This window comes from Gymnodraco acuticeps, unplaced genomic scaffold (assembly GCF_902827175.1).
Source record: "Gymnodraco acuticeps unplaced genomic scaffold, fGymAcu1.1, whole genome shotgun sequence".
NCBI classification, from domain to species: Eukaryota; Metazoa; Chordata; class Actinopteri; order Perciformes; family Bathydraconidae; genus Gymnodraco; species Gymnodraco acuticeps.
The window spans coordinates 2767099-2787114 of NW_022992206.1; the positions used below are offsets into that span (position 1 = coordinate 2767099).

At 42.1% G+C, this 20016-nt stretch overlaps 1 protein-coding gene across 1 annotated transcript; it reads left to right on the plus strand.

Moving 5' to 3' along the window:
- Window positions 1-6285: 6285 nt before the first annotated feature.
- On the plus strand, window positions 6286-19371 carry apcdd1l (adenomatosis polyposis coli down-regulated 1-like). Its single transcript, XM_034205753.1, has 4 exons — window positions 6286-6839; window positions 14918-15092; window positions 16456-16975; window positions 17785-19371. The coding sequence occupies exons 1-4, from the start codon at window positions 6761-6763 to the stop codon at window positions 18544-18546; spliced, it is 1536 nt and encodes a 511-aa protein (XP_034061644.1). The 5' UTR covers window positions 6286-6760; the 3' UTR covers window positions 18547-19371.
- Window positions 19372-20016: the final 645 nt, after the last annotated feature.

Below are 20016 nucleotides of genomic sequence, written 5' to 3' on the forward strand. Positions count from 1 at the left end.
GACAGCTTGGGGATTTCGCGACCAACAACCAATCACATGAATATCACATGAATATCCCGCCCCCGACATACAAAGCAAAACAACCCGGTTCTTCTACACTATTGTCAAATAGGAAGGGCTATGATGAACATTTATTTTTTTAACATTTTGAACATTTATGAGATTAATGTCTATGGTGCTATTTTATAACTGGGTGATTTGCTACCGCAATAACTAAGTTCTCCTCCATTTTTGTGGAATATAGAAATGAACTGCGGGTCTGGTTCTCCCAGCTTGCACGCGGTTTGATTGGCTAGTGCTTGAACTGTCAGATTTGCATAAACGGATCTGATTGGCTGTCGCTTCCAGCTCAGCCTCAAAAGTTGAACATTGTTCAACTTTGGAATCCTGAACATCCTGAAAATCCTGGAAATCTTCGCCTCGCCCCCCCACAATGCAGTTTGGCGACAAGCGAGGGAAAGTGACGTCATCCCCATTCAAAGTCAATGGGCGGAGACGCGCTGGAAGCGGTGGACAAATCGCCAAAAGCTGCTGTGTGTATGGGCCGTCAGACTTCGCCAGTTCTTCGTTTATTCTTCAGTGGTAAACTATCGTCCAGGCCTACTAGTGTTTTTCCTAGTGACTTTTTGATGCTCTTTGTGAAAGGAAATTATTTCTTAATCCTGCTTGTTTTTCCTGTTCCAGATCCACATACTCCAGCCGCTCTGCCTGCCACATCCAGCCTCCTCTCCTGGTCAGCCCAGCTCCACGTCTTCCCTCTACGTGCTCTTCGTCAACTCCTTGTCAGTGTCGTGGACAAAATAAAGCCTTTTTTTTACACTTCACCACTGTCTCAGTTTTAGTGCTTGCATAGCGGGTTCTCATCTCCAGTCACTTCTCGGGAAACTTAACAATGGGCACATAAGGGGGGAACACATCTAGAGTGTGTGTGTGTGTGTGTTTTATCTGATCCGGATGGTTACTAATTCCTTTTCTTTATGGGGACCGGGAACACCATGGGTGTTACAAAGTTGACTAAATCATCCAAAATTCAATGAAAATGGTGATCAGCAATTGTATATGTTCAAATGTCTACTGTGAAGGATATCATAAAGCCTTAATGCAATAGAATGTAAAACAAAAAAGCTATGATTGATGAAAGTAGTAAATCGGTCAGATTTGACCTGAAGACAACAGAGGGTTAAACCAAAACCACAAGTAGTTAAGCCTACACAGGGTGAGACTTTGATGTCTTGGGGACCATTTTCCTCTAACTTGTAATTTCTGTCTAACTTTTCTTTCACTCCAAGAATTGTGCCAATGCCATTTATGTTTATTGTTGGCATGTTATATTACTTTGTTTTGCGTTGATTAGCACACAGTTCTTACCAGACGATGCAGACGCTAACAGCTAAAAAGACCCGGCAGAACTACCCACACAGCTATATCACAACATTAATTGGAAATAAGTATTGTAAAACTATGGCAATAAACCTCAAACTAATCTGCATCTGTCGATTGGAATATATTTTGTATGTGTCAGGGTAAGATCACATTCATTGTGTAATAACGGCAAGCGGCAATAGGTCATTGGAAAACGTGATTTGCCGTATGTGCAAAGTACGTTTAGCAGATTTTGCTAAAGTTCAGGCACTAGGTCCGTCTCTAAACTTTCTTGGTTATAAAGTTTAGAGTCTCTGCCAAATAAGTTTGTTTATTACAGACACAAGTTTCTCAGTCTTTGCGCTAATGTTTCTTGACCAGTCTGACTTATTTTCCGAGATGTTGCCGCGTTACCACCCTTCAACTAAACAATACATCAAATCAAATCAAGTTTTATTTATATAGCACATTTATAAACGATTTTTGGTCGAGCCAAAGTGCTGTACATATAATAAAAATAGCCTACAGTAGAGACACTTTACAGCAAATACAAAGCACAGATTGTTCAGAATATCAGTATGAGAAAAACGACACCCTCTATCCTTAGACCCTCACATCGTACAAGGAAAAACTTCCGGAGAAAACCCCACAGTTTAAGGGGAAAAAATGGGAGAAACCTCAGGGAGAGCAACAGAGGAGAGATCCCTCTCCCAGGACGGACAGATGTGCAATAGATGCCGTGTGTAAATCGAAGAGATAATACATTTTACAGCATATAGACCGAATGTTAGGAAAGGCATGTGTCTGTAATAAGAAGATGAATCCACGAGGATGTCAGCTACAATCCTGTGGAAGCCATCAGGGAAGCAGCATGGTGAGACCCAAGGCAGGACCGCAGAGACAGGTTCAGCCACGACCCGAAGTCCACGACTTAATCCAGAACTCAGGATAGAGGATCCAAGACCCAGGACTACAGCAAGAGGATCAGCCTCGACTCCGGATCCCGGCGTAGATATAGATACAAAACAAGAAAAAAGATTTGGCTGGGTTAATCGGAACAAGAGAATACACAGACACAGACAGAGAGGGAAAAGGTAATTGGATAAAAGTTATTCTTGATAACCCTCTAGAAAGATCTCATGAACTTCCCCACTCAATCTATCAAGACCCGAGCAGTTCTATTAGATATAAGATAAGAAACAGAGATAGGGAGCACAACAACCTATCTCTTCGTCAGATGCACTCCCCCGCTTATCTAAGCGACTCTGTACCCCGTTACCCTCTACAAGGCCATAGACCAGCAGAGGGAAAATGGGGGGTGTGTAAGGGTAAGGATTTTTAAGAATAAACCGCAAGGGTCTAAAGGGAAAAAGATGAAATAAAAGGTACTATATTTTAAGTAATCCTATCTACTATTCCTATATTTGAATAATGTATAAACTATTTTAAAAATACTTTATGAAATCCTATGTTATGTTATAAATATTAAAATAAAGAACTAAATGAATAAATAAATAACTGAATAAATAGATAGATAATTAAACAAAAGCCAAAGAGAAAAAGTGAGTTTTAAGTGTTGATTTAAAAACCCCCAGGGTCTGGGCCGACCTCACATGGAGGAGCAAAGTATTCCAGAGCCTAGGGCCAGCCGCTGCGAAAGCTCGATGCCCTCGGGTTTTAAGCCTGGTCTTAGGCACTATCAACAACAGCTGATCAGCCGACCTTAAGGCTCTGCCTGGGGTGTAGCGATGGAGGAGTTCGGCTATATAGGCATGAGCCAGCCCATTTAGGGCTTTAAAAACAAATAAAAGGAGTTTAAAATCTATTCTGAACCGAATTGGAAGCCAGTGCAATGAATCAGAATTGGGGTGATATGGTCGCACTTTTTATGGCCAGTGAGAAGACGTGCAGCTGCATTCTGAACTAGCTGGAGGCGTCTAATTGAGGCCTGATCCATACCCACATACAGAGCATTGCAGTAATCCAGTCTCGAGGTAACAAAGGCGTTAATAACCCTTTCTAGGTCTTTAAAAGATAAAAACGACTTGGTCTTAGCCAATAGTCGTATTTTGAAAAAGCAGGTCTTGACTACAGTGCTGACCTGCTTATCAAATTTAAAGGCGCTATTGAAGGTCACTCCAAGGTTCATAACAGAGGGGAGGATATTTTTATTATATATATATATATATATCAACCGGGGAGACTATTGGTTGGGGTCCAAAAAAGATGACCTCGGTCTTGCTCTCATTAAGGGTGAGGAAGTTTTGGCTCAGCCAGGATTTAATCTCTGTTAAGCAGTCCTTCAACTGCTGTAGTGAATTGGCATTTTGATTGAGAGGCAGATAAATCTGTACATCATCAGCGTAGCAGTGGAAGGGGATATTATGTTTTGTAAGAATTGAACCCAGAATCGAGCCTTGGGGAACCCCACAGGTAAGAGGAGCTTTGGCAGAGGAGAAGACACCTAACTGCACTGAGAAGCTACGGTCCGTCAAATAAGACCTGAACCATGCAAGGGCAGAGCCTGTAATGCCTGCGGACTGTTCAAGCCGTGACAACAGGATACTATGATCCACATTGTCAAAGGCAGCAGTTAAATCTAACAGCACCAAAACAGCTGGGCTGCCTGAATCGGCGGCTAAGAGCAGATCATTAAAAACTCTTAAAAGGGCTGTTTCAGTACTATGCATAGGTTTAAAGCCAGACTGACATTTTTCATGGATACCATGCGTGGTTAAAAATGACTGCAACTGGGCGTAGACTACTCGCTCCAGGGCTTTAGATAAAAAGGGTAGCTGGGAGATGGGCCTGACATTTGCGAGAATGGAGGGATCGAGATTTTTCTTTTTAAGTAGTGGCTTAACCACGGCATGTTTGAAGGCAGCTGGGACACATCCTGAGCTAAGAGAAGTGTTTACAAGCAATAAAACACTTGCTCCAACTGATTCAAAAACATGTCTAAGGAAGCGAGAGGGAATGCTGTCTAAGGTGCAGTTTGTCGGCCGCAGGTGCTTGACTACTTCCGAGAGAGAAGAGAGGGATACAGGCTCAAAATGGTCGAGGACAGCAGGGCACAGAAAGGGAGCAGGATCTGGGGTAGCACTAGTATAGGCTAGCCTAAGAGCAGTTACTTTTTCGATAAAAAATGTAAGAAATGTATCGCAGAGAGTAGTTGATGGCACAATTGGAGAAGCATCACAAGGATTAATGATCGAATTGAGGACATTAAAAAGAATTTGAGGTTTATGGCTGTTTTTGGAGATTAACAAAGAAATATACACTGTTTTGGCTGCTTTGACTGCCGTCTGTTAATCAGAAAGGCAAGCACGAAGAATTTGTAAGGAGACATGAAGTTTATCCTTTTTCCATTTTCTCTCTGGAATAAAACCCAGATTCTAGCATAAATAAAACAGAACCATCATGTTATACCCTTCCATGTGGTGTTTAATGACTATAAGAACGGATGGCATAAAGTCTGTGAGAAACTTTGAGCATACGGCTCAGGAAGGAACAGATTCAGGCCCACAGACAATTGGCAAAGAAATGTTAATGTAAGCAAGATGATTCCTCTGCCATATTAAACACACAACAGTGGTAATATTACTAGCATTTGCCATTGGCTGTGTGTGTAATCATGTCAGGAGTGCACGTACCCCGGAGTGTGTGCCAGGGCTCTGGTCAGCCCACCCGTCAGATATGTGCTGCCAACTCTCGCTTGGCAGACTCTTTGAAATTCGTCTTACCTCTGCAGCGGTCAGCAGAGTCAACATCTCCGTCAGACCACATGTAAACGCTGAGCATTTGAAGCAGTGTGACTGGACCTTGTGTGTGCATTAGCCTTTTTAATTGGGTGTGATATGGGTTTGTGCAAACTGTGTATGCAGCTGCTGAATTTAAAAGGGTAATTTCACTTATTTTCCCACTCACCAAGAAAATACAGCCTTGCAGAAAGTACTGCTTTTATTCGCTAAAGGTTTGGAAATATTTGAAAATATCTGCACTCCATCTCAATTAAATGGCGGTAAATGGTATTTTACTTTTGGTTTTCACACCATTCAAAAATGTAATTTTAAGAAATGTATTTGAATTGATAGACAGTACAAAACATCAAATATCATTACTATGTATGTGTGTCTTTGGTTTGACATGTGAAGCTGAATGTAAAGATGGACACTGAAGAAAATGAGACTGGAGATGGAGATACATGACACACAAGAACAACTTGTGCCAAAGAGAGGAGCTGTTTCTGTCGTTTGGAGGTTTTTTGTAAATGTTGTCGACTAAAATCGTTGCCTGAGGAGGTAACACAAGTAATTTACTCCACCACTTCAACTGAAAGCACTTATTGGAGTACGAAGAATGTATGAAAATACAATCTGCTTCAACAAGCAACGCTGGTGAAATGTCTAAAGTAAAGTTGAGTCAAGTGTCACTTGAAGACGCATTTGGTCGAGGGGTTGTCTATGATAGGAAAGACTTATAAATGTCAATACATTTCAAATCATTGAAAAATAAAAGAAATACCATGATACTGTTCAAATTTGGAACAATACTCTGCTATTCATTTTTTTTCATACTGCCGAGCCCTATATTATAGTGTTTAACCTTAAAGTAAAAACATACTGCTCAACACTGTAAATCAAAGTATTGTTCTACTGCTGTAAGTGAGGAAATATGTTTTTATATGTTCAGGCTGATGCAATTTGGTATAGCATCAGATGTGGTGTAGTATTGTGGCCGCAGTGTTAACTCTTATTCACCGCTGCCCTTTTGCACCTTGCTCTAAAGGCTCCCCGGAGCCTTCGCTTTAGGAACTTTGAAGCCTAAACCCCCTCCACACACACACACACACACACACACACACTTTTTCTATCTCTGCCCTCCCTCCATCTCTCTCTCTCTCCCCTACTCCTTTCGCCCAGCTCATAACTACCAGAGCCAGACGACTGACTGACACACTCTCCTGCTCACATGCACACACACTCTCAGCACATGCATCGAGTGGAACAGATCCACAGAGCTGCACAGTAGTGAGGCAACTCTGAGAGAGAGGTGGGGTGGAGAAAGAGAGATAGAGAAAGAGAGAGAGCATTTACTCTCCCTCTCTCCTCACTTAAGGAAAGCAGCAGTGTGGAGAAGTTGCATGAAGCGCTTGGTTCCAACTGACGACTTTCTAATCAGACCATGTAAGCCCAGAAGAGGAGGCAGAAAAAGCAGAAGAAGAAACTTCCTGCTGGCTGAAGGAGAGCAGATTTCTCTGAGGGATTACTGGACTCTTGGTATTTGTGCTCGTGTCATGGTGATATCCTTCATTATCGTCTGTTGTTGACAGGAGCCTCTCTGTGTCTTGGATTTCCCAAAGGATCAAAGCTTGTTGTCTGAGCTGAGGAGTGTGTGAATGAAGTGTGTGCAAGTGGGAAACATGTCAAACGGACGATTCAGTCACCTGTTGAGGGGAGTCTGGCTGCTGTGGCAAGGTGAGTTCAAGCACTGTCTGCAGGATGATACTGATTTTTGTTAAAGTCGTCAAGCTGTTTAAAAAGATTGTTTGAACATATCGTTTCTTCTTAAATTATTCCTTTAAAGTCACAGATAAAGTGTGTATTTTTGCACGTTTTACCGGAATCAATTCATACAAAGTATTTTCTCAGCCTGAAAAAAGAACAAGGTAAATGTTTTAAAAGATGAATTAAGGCTTAGACTGTTGCTGATGTTTCATGATCACATAATAATCCCACAAAGTTTGTATTCTTAAATGTAGGAAAATCTGTAAATCTTGCATTTAGAATCAGATCTGAAAAGATTGCAGAAGATTTCCGCCTGTAATCCAAAGCTTTTCCCGTATAAAACCCCAATATAAACGCTCTCTCATGTGAGAAATCAGCTGAACACTTGCGGATTTAGCTTAAAGAACACATGGCAGGACACAGAGACACAAAAGGAAGAGATTATAACTGGCAAACTCATAATAACAAGGAAGTTATCAAGTAATTTGTCACAATTCAAATGATTTGCAGAGGTCAGCATGTGGATCAGCACATTAGAAAAATAAAAACACGACCTGTGCTGACATTGGACTTATGAATAGCCGGTCTTGTTCAGCCTCTCCTCCTCTGTGTGTCTTCAAAGCTTCAGTGGAGGAGGCTTTTTTTTTTAAAAAGAGCTCTGGCTGGTGCCTTTAAACAATGGTTCCCTCGGAGCGGGGAAGCGTGGCCCTGGAACTAATGTTGCCATTATGTTAATGGTTAGAATAACAGGAGACAGCCATTACTGACTTCACCTCAGGCTGCTTTGCGGAGCTGATTATCCAGACGAGGCCTCCAACGTGGAGGCTCTGCATTTTGGCCATCATGGCTGGTTAGCGTGATGAGCTGCGGGACACAGACTGGAGGAGGCATCTGCCCAGTTATAATCATAACCCCCTCGCCCCTCCCTACATCCATCCCTAGCTGCTCCAGTGGTACACTGGTAGACTGGTATCTGTGGATTGTTTTCTTTGTCACCGCTCAAGTCTAGTAGAGGAGACAGGCGAGGTCGAGCCGCTGGCCCTGACCAGATGTCAGAAGCAGCTGCGCAGATCTTCAGCCCAAACAGAGATGATCAGGAATTAATTTGAGGAGCCAACACTGATATCAAGGTGGAATTGTTGGGATGATAATATTTAGAGGGATTTTGACATGTGTAATGTCATTTATGTGAGTGTATGTACATTTCCCGATACTGAGAACGAGATAAAATAGAGTTAAATGTATTGATTCGCAACTTTTGAGGAACTCTGAGACACAAACACTAGTAGGCTACTCTCAATTCTGCCTAAGGCTACTTCATGAGGTTTTTAATTAAATGGTGGCCAAATAGAAGAGACCACGGTGAATACTTGCATCAGATGTGGTGGTAGATTCTTGTTGTGGGACAGTGAAGGTCTGAGATGAAGTTTACCAAAATTGACTTTACCGTTTTCATGCAATTTAAATGTTGGATGCGGCGCTCATGTTTTGGACTCAAACAGTCCGACCTCAAACTCTCCCAGTACGTTGGAGAAAGCAAACTATCGGATCTCACAGAAAGTCTCCAAACCAAGTTTTTGGATTAAGGTGAAACTGATCAGCTGAGTAACATCAGCCTGAAAACATCAACGGACCTTCAACTTCTCTTTCGCTATCTACATCTCAACTGCCTAGGCTGTCCACCAAGAGTAGACACCACAATTCATGTTAGGTGCCATTAAAATCCTCTACTGTGTAATAGCACAAAATCCAACATTACAGCCGAGGAAAGCTGAGAAAACAGAGTAGGTGGATTTGTCGGCCTGATGTGGCCGATGTTCCACTCATGGTGAGGGTGTGAGATGCAGCAGGACGGTGTGTGTGTTGTTGCTTAGAGAACAGGAGCCAGAGTTTGCTAACCGCAGTGGAACTGGCAGCAGGGTCCGCTGGGCAAACCCTGTAGATCCCCTCTCTAAATAAACGAGGCGGCTGGATTAAGCAGCTTAAACTGTGATGAAAAGACAACAGCGGCCGTACATGCGCTGCCCCCGGGACAGAAGGAGAATCCTGGTCCGGGAGACCGCTATGATATGCTGGGGTCAAAGCCTGAGAAAAAGGAAGGGGGGCTCGGGTTAGAATAACACAACAGACCTTGTGTTCTTTGAAAACCTCTAAATCAACCTGACCCTCGCCTGACTTTGGCGACAAGGAAGGAGGGAAGGGAGAGACAGAACCAGGAACGGTGCACAGCAAATGAAATGGTTTCTGTTTGCCTTCCTATGCCCCTTATGAAGTGCTAGAACTCTGATAACAATTTTGGGGTCACATGTTTGCTGTCTGCAGGCACCTTTTGACAAGATTATGTAAGTTTACGGCATGTCACACAGCAGCGACACATCATTAAATAATTTCATCTTAACATTGCAGGGTTACTTCATAATGGTTTAGATGTGTGCACATGCTGTTCTTTTCTAAACTTAATTTAAAAAATGGCATTTTTTATGCTGCACTGAACAAGTTGTTCTACCTGTTTCAAACTGTATTGTTATTGATTGGTTTGTAGACATTGCATTGCACATAGCATTATTTGTTGCTAAATTTCTGGTCTTTTTTGCCCAAGTAGTCGGTGGACATATGTCACAGCATGATCTATTCTAGGACCACCGTTTTTGATTGAAAACCTCCTTTCTCTCACAATTGACCATTTTAATCTCAGAAAGCCCAAAATTGCAACTAAAACGGGCCTCTACTGGATGCAGGGTTGATATCACAGAGTATGTCAAAAGTTGTCTTACCTACATGTTGAGTAGCTGCTTAAAAGCCATCGTCAGCTGTTCATACATTTGGTTGGTAAGTGAGGAGTGCTGCATTTGAGCTTTTGATGGTCAACAAAAACTGCTTATTTATCCACAATATGTTTTTTTTTTTCTTATAAACGCTTCAAATACAGAATATGTGACGTTTGGGTTTGGAGTTGTTTAAAGGCACCTTTGACAAGACTGCATGGGTTTAGTAACAAAAGTCGTATTAGTTTACAATCTCAAGTGAGATAAATAATCTAAAAAGTCTTTATGTGCCAAACTTTTAAGTTGTAGCTTAAAACAAATGTAACAACATGCACAACTTGTGACGAGGGGGGACAAGTAGAGAGTCCTTTGTAATACAGGGTCACAACAAGCCAAATACAGTTGGGAATAACTGTCTCACAACACAGATCCACGATCTGGAGGACAGCTCAGCAACTGAAAAAGCAGCTGTGAACTGTGAATAATGTAGAGCAGTCACCTAAGTATGTGGAATGAGCAGGATCTCTCATCTACTATAGCACCACACACAGAAAACACACCCATGCACCTCACTAATCTTATCATAAAGAAGCCTCACCCCACCCCCCTGCTACCCCCTCTTCCTCCTGAACAAACTTCATTCACCTCATCAACCACTGACAGACAGACACACAGAAAAAACCCGAAACAAAGACGAGAAAAAAAGAAGGGAGGAATCTGAAATCCATCCAGGAGAAATGAGCCGTAAACATCATGGCTTTTTCATCAGGGCAGGGGGAAGTAATCAGTGGAGGGGGAGTAGGGCCAAGAGGGCAGCGGGCACTTTGAGGACAGTTTGGAGGGGTTTTGTCCTGCAGCACTGAGGCAAAGTAAGATGAGAAAGTGGCTTTACAGGACACTGGGGGTAACCGAAATGGGCTGAGGATGTAGTAAAAAAACTCAAGAGGAAGTAGTTAAAATACAGGAACATGGAGGGATTGGTGCTGCTTTGCCATCATTTCAGTTTCTGCGACACTTAATATGCCTCCACTTTGGCAGGCACACTCCATTAAAAGCCTCAGTAGAAGCAGCTATGAAGCAAACAAAGGCGTCTCTCTCTAATGAACCGGGCTGACTTCAACGTCAAGCACTTGATTCCCGCTGAAAGCCCGGAATATAAAGTGCCTGGATCTGGTCCTTGTTTTTCCAGGATAGCTCCAAATAAAGAAGTACATAAAACTGTATTTTGACGTTGGATGAGACATGAGAGGAAAGCGGAGGCTGCCAAGCCGTAATCACAAATGCAAACATGCAAACAGAGTGCAGCCTGGAGGTCCTTTATAAATGGTATCCCTTCTGCAGAGGACTGCAAATAAATGTGTGCAGTGTGTTCTGTTGGACGTGCATTTTTACATGTGTGTATGCATGCATGCATTTGTGTGTTCAAAGGATGAATTTAGGAGCTCAGAGACAGGTAGATTACTTTGGCTGCTCATCAGTCGGCTGCAGCGTTGGTGATGATGACAGAATGACCGTTAGACCACACGCAAGGCCCAGCCTGCTGCACTGACCCCTTGTGGGAGAATCAGGATACTGCATGGGGATAGATGGGAGATGAGTGTTGTCTCTGCCTGCCTGAAATGTAAAATATGTGGTGTGTTGTTCTGACAACAATCTGGTTAACTGCAAGTTAGCTGCAGTTTACCTTCTCCTGTTTAATAAAAGGCTTGCACACAAAGCAATTGGTTTATCTTTCAGTCAACCAACATTTGAATAGCTCTGACCCTTTATGAGTATAACGAGCTTTGACAATTATTGTAGTATGAACATCCCTTGATTTGTTTTAATGGCAATCCAAGCGTTGTTTGTCATTCTCTGTAAAAAATTGTTTCACATTTAAAAGAACAGCAAGGTGCCCATATACACATCAAAGCTTTTACTCATCTTAATATTGACCATTATGAGATCCAACCTAATGAGCTCCCAGTGTAAGTGATCGGGAACACAATCCACAGTCCTTGTTCTGTGGGAAATGTATTTCAAAATTTCAAAGTAAGTTTGAAGCCTAAATTCTTAAACAAAAAAAGCATTAATTTAGTCTCAGTCAAATCAGGAGTTATATTCCAAGTGTGTAAGTTTTCCATGAGGGTTCTTCTGTTGAGCTGCAGCAGGGGGATACAAAGGCAAAGGAGGAATGTCGTACCAAAAAAAACTTCAAAATGCTGATTGACTCATTTCTGAAGCCTCACCAGCTTCAGATAAACTGAAGTTTGCACAAAAGAGCACTGTGGATTTTGTCATATCCACAGTTTCAGCACATTAATACGGGTTGTTGTAAAATGAACAGGAACATGATTAACTTTACTAACACATTTATTTCAATGTTCATATGTGCACCTAACTGGCAGAGATGAGCATACAAGCATATCCTTAATGTGGGAAGAGCTTTCATTTTCTTTTTGGCTGTATTGCTTTGCTGAACAAGTTAAAGGGGTTGACCCTTGACCTCTATGAAGACATAGAGATTAGTGACATGGTTGGACTTTAAGTCAGTGCTTGTCATCAATTTGCTCTCATGTTATCTTTTAGTTATGAGGTTGCTGTCAATATCTCATGTTAGTATTATTGCGAAATTGTTTCTATTTACGTTGGCCTCCAAAATAATCAATTGAATAACATCTCTCTGAAAAGTTTTGACCGACAACTGAACATTATAAACTGGCAGCTGAGAGTATAATCCAACATAAATGATACATTTGACTTACAGTGAGTTTTGTTGGTAAAAATATATGAAATCTGTCTGTGGATATTCTATACCTAGTTAGGAAGGCGCAGACTTTATCAAAGGGACGTTTCAGGGGCCATACTGAAACACTAGTTTAGTGGGAACCATTGTTTGATCAAACCAATACAATTTGACTCCCTATGTAGGATGTGAATCAAATAAATGAGTCCCCTACCTCCTCCAAATTGAGATCGGGGGTGGACTTGTATCATTGGTATTACAACATTGCCTCACTTGCGGTTGTACTAGGCCCTTTTCTAAAAGAATACCTAAAACCCTGCAATGAGCAATTTTGTTTTACTAAGCGCTGCGTTTTAGAGAAATTTTTTAGTAAATGCAACCATATGCCCAACTGGAACGAGATCCAAGAAAGGGAAAGGGGCTGAATGACAAGTGACCTCAAGAAACACTTTAGAAATGTTTTGGCAAAAACAGAAACTCAAATATATGCGACTCTCGCTTCTCTCTCCATTCATTGCGCTGTGTGCGAGTAACCACTTAGGCAACATGTTGCATGCAGCTACAAAGGCAGGATAACACAAAACAGACCAATTGGATGACCTGCAGGGAAATAAATTAATCCTGATTAGTATTTCTGCTCCGAGCTCTCCCGTGGGAGCGCAGCTGGGTCCGACCAACTGGCTTCCCTCGCCAGCTGCATTGACATGGAGCATAAACAAACACATCAGCACATGGAGAAATTGCAAACATGTTTCAATGCCTATGACAGGAAAGAGAAGTATTAATCATATCAACAAATTGACAGACAGGTTGAAGGAGAAGAAATGTGCCTTCGAGCTTAAATCTGATTTTGTGGTTTTTGACTGTATAGTTCATCCAAATTCAACATGTGTGTTTCCATGTGTGTTTCCATGTGTGTGTGTGTGTGTGTGTGTGTGTGTGTGTGTGTGTGTGTGTGTGTGTGTCAAGTGATGCTAGGAAATGACGGAGGTGCACACATGTCTGGTCGTGGTCAGCATATGGGAAGCATTCCAAAAATTAGGGGAACAAGAAATATCCTCCATTCTGACACTAACAAGGTTAATAAACGGTCGCCATCTTGGAGCCTTTTACAGAAAAAAAAACACACTCTTTCCATTCAAAGTCCCCATTTTCCTTTAGCTCCATCTGCTGAGTCATAAGAAAACAAACTTATCAGCGACTCAACAACTAACTCCCAACTCAACTGGAGGCTCAACAGGTGATGTTCTCCCCAAGTGCATCTAAAGTCAAATGAGAGAAAAGTGGAGTGAGATTACACCCATAAAGCTGTCTACCACAGGCGGCCCTGAGGAAAGCTGAGAAAGTGAGAGTTATAATGTGAGAACTGTGAGGATAAAGGAGAGCGAGAGGGAATAAGAGAAAAATAAAAGGTGGACATTTAGGAAATCGCAAGCTGGATACGCTGACTTAGAGCTAAAGTTTCTTCAAAACTCTTATGGCAGGGTATTAGAAGAATTAGAAGATTAATGATGTTAAATATAAAACAGTCAGCAGCTGGTTAGCTTAGCTTAGCATACAGACTGGGAAGAATGGAACTAAATGCAACAAATCTGCCTGCCAGCACCTCTTAAGCGCACTATTAAACATTATAGATATAAATTCAATCATATTATGGGGGAAGCATTTTTAAGTGAGAGGAAAAAACAGGAGGTTCAAGCCAGATAGAAAACAGGAGACGGAGACGTCTGTGAGAACTCATCCCCCTTTGCTTTTTACAATTTGTTTTGGGAGAATGAAACTGAATAAATTGTTTTCATACGCACAGAAAAATGCACACATTTTGCAGACAGATCCCAGTGGGTTTCCTCATGTTGCAACCATGAGGGTGCAATCAGAAAACCCTTTTTGTCTGAACTGAAACCAGATCGTAGCTCGGCCTTGCCGTGTCGACACAAAAAGCAGAAAGTGCAGATATGACTAAGACAGGCAGACAAAATGCAGATGTGCACGTGTCAGACCAATACATGTTTTTCACGTGAATAATGCTTTCATTTTGTGTTTGGGAAGACTCAAATGAGAACATTTTTCAACTGTTTACTTTATTTGTATGATAAATATGAACATAAACAAAGATCTCAGAGACACACACTTCCTCCCTCCTTGCAAACCCCAAAAACGAGGCCTGCATGCTGAAGCCGCAGGCTGATTGGAGTGACAGGCCCTAACTGTCTGCACTGTGGCCAATGTCCTGGTTCACAGCTATGTATGGTTTCTATAGCACGCACTCACCCCTCATTACATGGAGAATTTACCCAAATGACATCCCTTAAACAGCTTGCAGTCAACCATAAGTGTGCTGAGATGTACCAGGGAGAAAATGTGGACATTTCCTCATGACCATTATCTGTTCCCTCCATTTTCTGATGAAGGAGGCCGATAATCATCATAATGGCTCTCCCATTTCCTGTAGCCACCCAACATCAGCATGGCAATCGAAATGGAGTGCAATGGAGCCTCTGCGTTTATCTCATCGGATAATATTTACTTACTGTTTTGTGATTTCCCTTTCTCTGTAGCTGTGTTTGTGGCTGGAACTGGGAGTAAGCTCTGGGAGGTTCCCACAGCCTCCTTCACTTCCTCCTCCAACCTCAGTGAGAGCCTGCAGGACTGTGAGTACCGCCACCTTCAGGACAGAGTGAGCATCACAGCAGACATCCCACCTAGACTGGATGGCACATGGGTGTCAATAAGGTGCATTTCTTTCTTCTTCTAAAGTGCAAAAGCAGCATTTATTTTAGACAATGTCAAGGAAGTTCAATAGGTCGCTTAATATTGTTTTGATGTTTAATGTAGCATCCTTGTATTCGTTCATATCATAGACTATATATACACACATTCACATATAGTTCTATCTGTTTAAGTATTGTAGGCTGTCGGATCCCTCTAATTGTCTTACACTACTATGTAGATACACTTAATAAACAGCGAGTCATTGCTTTTTTCAGAATTTCAATTTAAGCAGATTAAAAGAGTTTTAGACTTCAGATGAGATACTGATTTTATGTTCTCAATTGCTTGTTCCAAGTCTTCTATAACACAGTATTATTTTGGTCCCATTTGAACATATCTATGTCAGAGTGTGTTTTCACTTTACTCCATCCGCTCCTGTCAATTTTGGTTCTGATGAAAAAAAAGATGGTGACAGCCAAAATGCTGCTGAAGGTTTTAAAAACAGTCCACAAACAAATTGTGTATGTTACATTTGCTACATCCATTTCTTATCCTTAAATATATTTTTGACCTGTAACTTCACTTAAAGGGGACCTATCATGCAAAATGCACTTTTTGATGTCTTTTATACTTAAATATGTGTCCCCGGTGCGTCAGGGAACTCACGCAGCGTCAGAAAATACAACCCTCTCTCTTTTCCTCCGCACCCACCACATCTCTAAAAACGGGGGTACAACAGAGCTGATCCAGATTTGCGTCCGATATGACGTAAAATCGGAAATGCGAATCCACGGTACTATCAGAAAGTTGCTATCAGAAACAATGCCCGACTGTTTTGGACGTAATGGTCTTTGTTTACATTAGCAAGCATGCTAACACTCAGAGCTAACGCAGTACTGGAGAGAGCGTGTCAAAGAAGCAGGAAATTAAAAAAGGAACTCACCTTGTGGTAAACCGGCAAGAGAAGAAGCATTTGATCTCCATACTGTTTCAGAAATAATCCTTGATGTGGTTTGGAACATGATATGGCGTTTAATCACGGGAGCATTGAGCTGAATCTGAGTAGGCATTAGCTCCCCCTCCTCTTTGTTATTTTTTCAAGCTAAGGACCCCACACCTGCAGTTCTCTAACAAGGCTAAAATAGAGGGATATGAGGGATGTCTAAAATGCAGGATGTGTTTGGTATTTTGAGCAAAACACATCATAGACATGTTTTTTATATATCTGAGACCCATAATAATGCCTGAAAATAGCATAATAGGAGAACTTTAAGACTTGCCCCAAAAGGCAGGACAGTCAGCTAACCCCTGTTCACTACTGTTTAGAAAGTATTCAGACACAACTAATCACTAATCATTCCTTATTTGACTCCTCTCTGTTCAGATGTGAGGTGCGGCCCGGTCCAGAGTTCATCACCCGCTCCTACACCTTCCACCCCAGCCGCCACTTCACCGCCCTGCAGCACTATTACACCGACAGCAGCTGTGAGGCCCCGGCCTACTCCCTGATGATCAGGGGGAAGCTTCGTCTGCGGCAGGCCTCCTGGATCACCCGCGGGGGCACCGAGGCAGAACACCACCTCAGCAAGGTGGGCATCGTGGTCCACAGCCTGGCAGCCAAGCAGAGGCTGTCCTCCAGGCTTCCTTCCTCCTGCGTCGGTCTGACCCTGAGTCGGGTGGTGCCGGGGAAGCTGTACGAGCTGTACAACACCCGGGCAGGGAGGGGGTGTCTGTCGGCGCTGGGCTTCTCTATGATGGAGGTGGGGCTGATACGGGTGGAGACGCAGCACCACAGCCATGGAGGGAAGATCCAGGAGCTGTTCTTAGGAGATATTCACACTGACTGGACACAGAGGACTGAGTACAGACCAACAGGGTACCAACAACCCCTGCAGAACGCCATGGTGAGACATGACTGCCATACAGAGTGTGGAGGATAATTATGAGGGAGGCCAGGGTAGCTCCTACAACAATATCAACAGTAGAGCAGCAGCAGTAGAAAGCCTGCCTTTCCCAAGAGCCCTTTAACTGTCTTTAAGTTTAAGAACACATTGTTAAGCCCAACTTCAAATGTTGTTTCAGAAAGTCTAGTTAATATTTTGTCTTTCTTACAAACTATACTACGCTATATACATGTTTAAACATCAAGGCAAAACAATTCAATTTGATCATTATAAGCTTGAAAAGGAACAAATTGAAAGCTGATGCAATAAGTCAATTAAGCAATGTTGATAGAAGATAAATTGTTGTCGTTCCAGCTCCTCGAATGTAAAGATGTTATGAGTTTTCTTGGTTTGATGTGTTTGTGAATACAACTAGGTCTACAACTAGTGATTTACTTCATTCTCAGTTACTTGCCAATTTGTTGTCTGATCAGCAAATAATTTAGTTTATAAATATTACAAATAATTCATAATTTCTCAGGTCCAAGATTCTGTTTTGTTCCACTAACAGTCCAAAATCCCACCAAAATAATGAATGATCATGCCACATAAAATAATCAATTGTTTGGCAACCATTATCAAAATTGTTGGTTGTTAATTTTCTGTTTACTTATTTAAGATTATCCCATTATTATTTCTGTTATGTTATCAGTGAATTGCAATTGTAATTGTTATAGTCATTGAACACGAATCAACAACCTGATTAATGATACATCTTCAGTTGCAGCCCCATAGGTCAAAATGCCTCACCTCTTAATTTGTCTTCGCAGCATCACCTCCACCCCTGCCCTGTGTGCGCCCTGGTGTATCGCTCCTCAGAGCATCGCCCCCCGGTGTTGCCTCGCAGCCCTGCAGCTTCTCTGTCTCTGGCCGGCCGCTGGGTCAGCCAGCGCTGTGAAACCCGTCCCAACGTCCTCTTCCTCATTCGAGACTTCACCTTGGATCCCGACCAGCATGCATGGGAGGGCATCTATAGACACTACTCGGACCCTGCCTGCTCTCAGCCCACCTTCACCCTGAGAGCTTCGGGCCACTACGCTCAGGGAAACCCATCCACCAAGGTCTCAGGAGCCACAGAGTTTGTCTTCAAGGTCACCGAGGTGAGAATCACGGCTATGGAGGGGCAGACTGCTAAATTACTGAATGGGACGAGGCCTGGAAGGTGTGGTCTGGCAGGGTGCTGGGAGATCGGGGTTGAACAGGATTTGACCCCCACAGATGGATGCAACCTGCTGGGCCTCAAGCTGCCACACAAGGAGTACGAGCTCTTCAAGCCTGAGCTGGATCACAGGAAACACCCGCTGCTGTTCACCGGAGAAAGGCCGACTGATGGGACCAGCCCAGACCGGCCGCAGAGGAGGCCCACTTCATTTCAAGCTCCCATGGTGCTTTGCAGTGGGTTTCCACGTCACTATGGCTCAGGTTTCAACAACAAGCAAGTCCAGTTAGCCACCAGTGGGACAGCGAGACTGGTACAGCTGGTGTTACTGGTGCTGGGATCTGTGCTGTGCAGCAGGTTTTGTGTTTATTAGAGACATTGTTTAACAATCAAGCCTGCTACACAGCTGAAGTCATTGATGAAATTGTTTTCTGGCAGCTTTCCTTCACTCTTCCTCCATATGATGATGACTAACATGTGTGATTGTCAAAAGAAATCATGAGACACTCAGGAGAGATTAATCATTTTTTATATCTGGCCTTCAGATGCTGCCTGTAGATTCACTTTAATGACTCTTAACGCTGCATTTCTACCTAAAACTAATCTGTATATAAACCACAAATGTATACAAGTGCCATAATTTCAGTATGTATTATATACTTTTATACCGTCCCGTCCTCCTTTTGTATATTGATCAGATGTTCTCACTTTACAGATTCATTATTTGTTTTGCATATTTCTGTAAATGCAGTTTTCTTGTCATGCTTTTTATTATACAAAGCAAGATCACAGTGTTGAAGTGTGGATCAGTTATTTCCAGAAGCCATGGACCTTGCAGCAGACTTCTCACGAGAGCTTATTTTCATCTGAGATGCAATATAATGAACTCTATACATGGACATTGTTCTCTCAGAATGCTGGAGAGAAGAAAAAAGCTTTAAAAAGTTTAATCAGCCCTCTAATAGCTGCCATCATCATTGATCTAATGCCACTGTGGTGTGAAATGTTGCTTTATCTCTATCTTCTGTCAAGCTTGTTTATTATTCTGCCTTTCTATCAGCACTCAATCGAAACAAATCAATTGAATATTTATTTTAACCATTTATACTGTATTTTTTGATAAGAGAACGATTTTTGGTTTAATATTTTAGTTAGTTTGCCATTTATAATGAAGTGATTTCTTTCTATGTGTATTAAAAAAGGCTTTTCATAACGTCTTGTGTTCAGTTGGTGTTTGAATCAAGAGTCTGAAGAGAAGCTAGAGTCACTGCAACAGAGCTAAGCCCTAAGTTAACGTCATGCTAACACGCTGATGTTTAGCCTGTGTAATTCCCATGCTCACAATCTTAATTTCGATCTTGAGCATGTTTAAAATGAATAATAAGCACTAAGAACAAAGCATGGTTAACTAATGTATGCAGGTATAAAGTCATGATCCAATGTATTCGAAAAATTGAAATCATGACCTGATGATTGTGCTCAATGAAAACTTAAAACTAGAGTGCAGGACTTTTATGAATAATGTAACATCCGTTACTTTTAAACCCTTGCCAAACAAGTTTCCTATACCGGCACACATACATATACTGGCTCGAGGGCTCGCAGCGTCTCCCCGTCCCCTGAAGGGCTGAAGGACTTTTTTTCTGGACGCTTCTTAGGATTTACCATTTTACTCATAGCTGATATTCCCTTAGTCTGTTCTTATTTTACTACTCACCACAGCCAAAAAGGTTAGACATACATTCTGCACTCCAGCTTTAATGACTCAAATCAAAGTTATTACAATCATGAGGACATAAAAGTTTGAACAAAACTTCAGAGCATTAAAACATAAAAACTTGAT

Coding starts and splice junctions, on each gene's coding strand:
- apcdd1l (XM_034205753.1), top strand. CDS start 6,761: ATGAAGTGTGTGCAAGTGGGAAACATGTCAAACGGACGATTCAGTCAC. Junction 6,840..14,917: donor AGTCTGGCTGCTGTGGCAAG/GTGAGTTCAAGC, acceptor CTTTCTCTGTAG/CTGTGTTTGTGGCTGGAACT. Junction 15,093..16,455: donor GGCACATGGGTGTCAATAAG/GTGCATTTCTTT, acceptor CTCTCTGTTCAG/ATGTGAGGTGCGGCCCGGTC.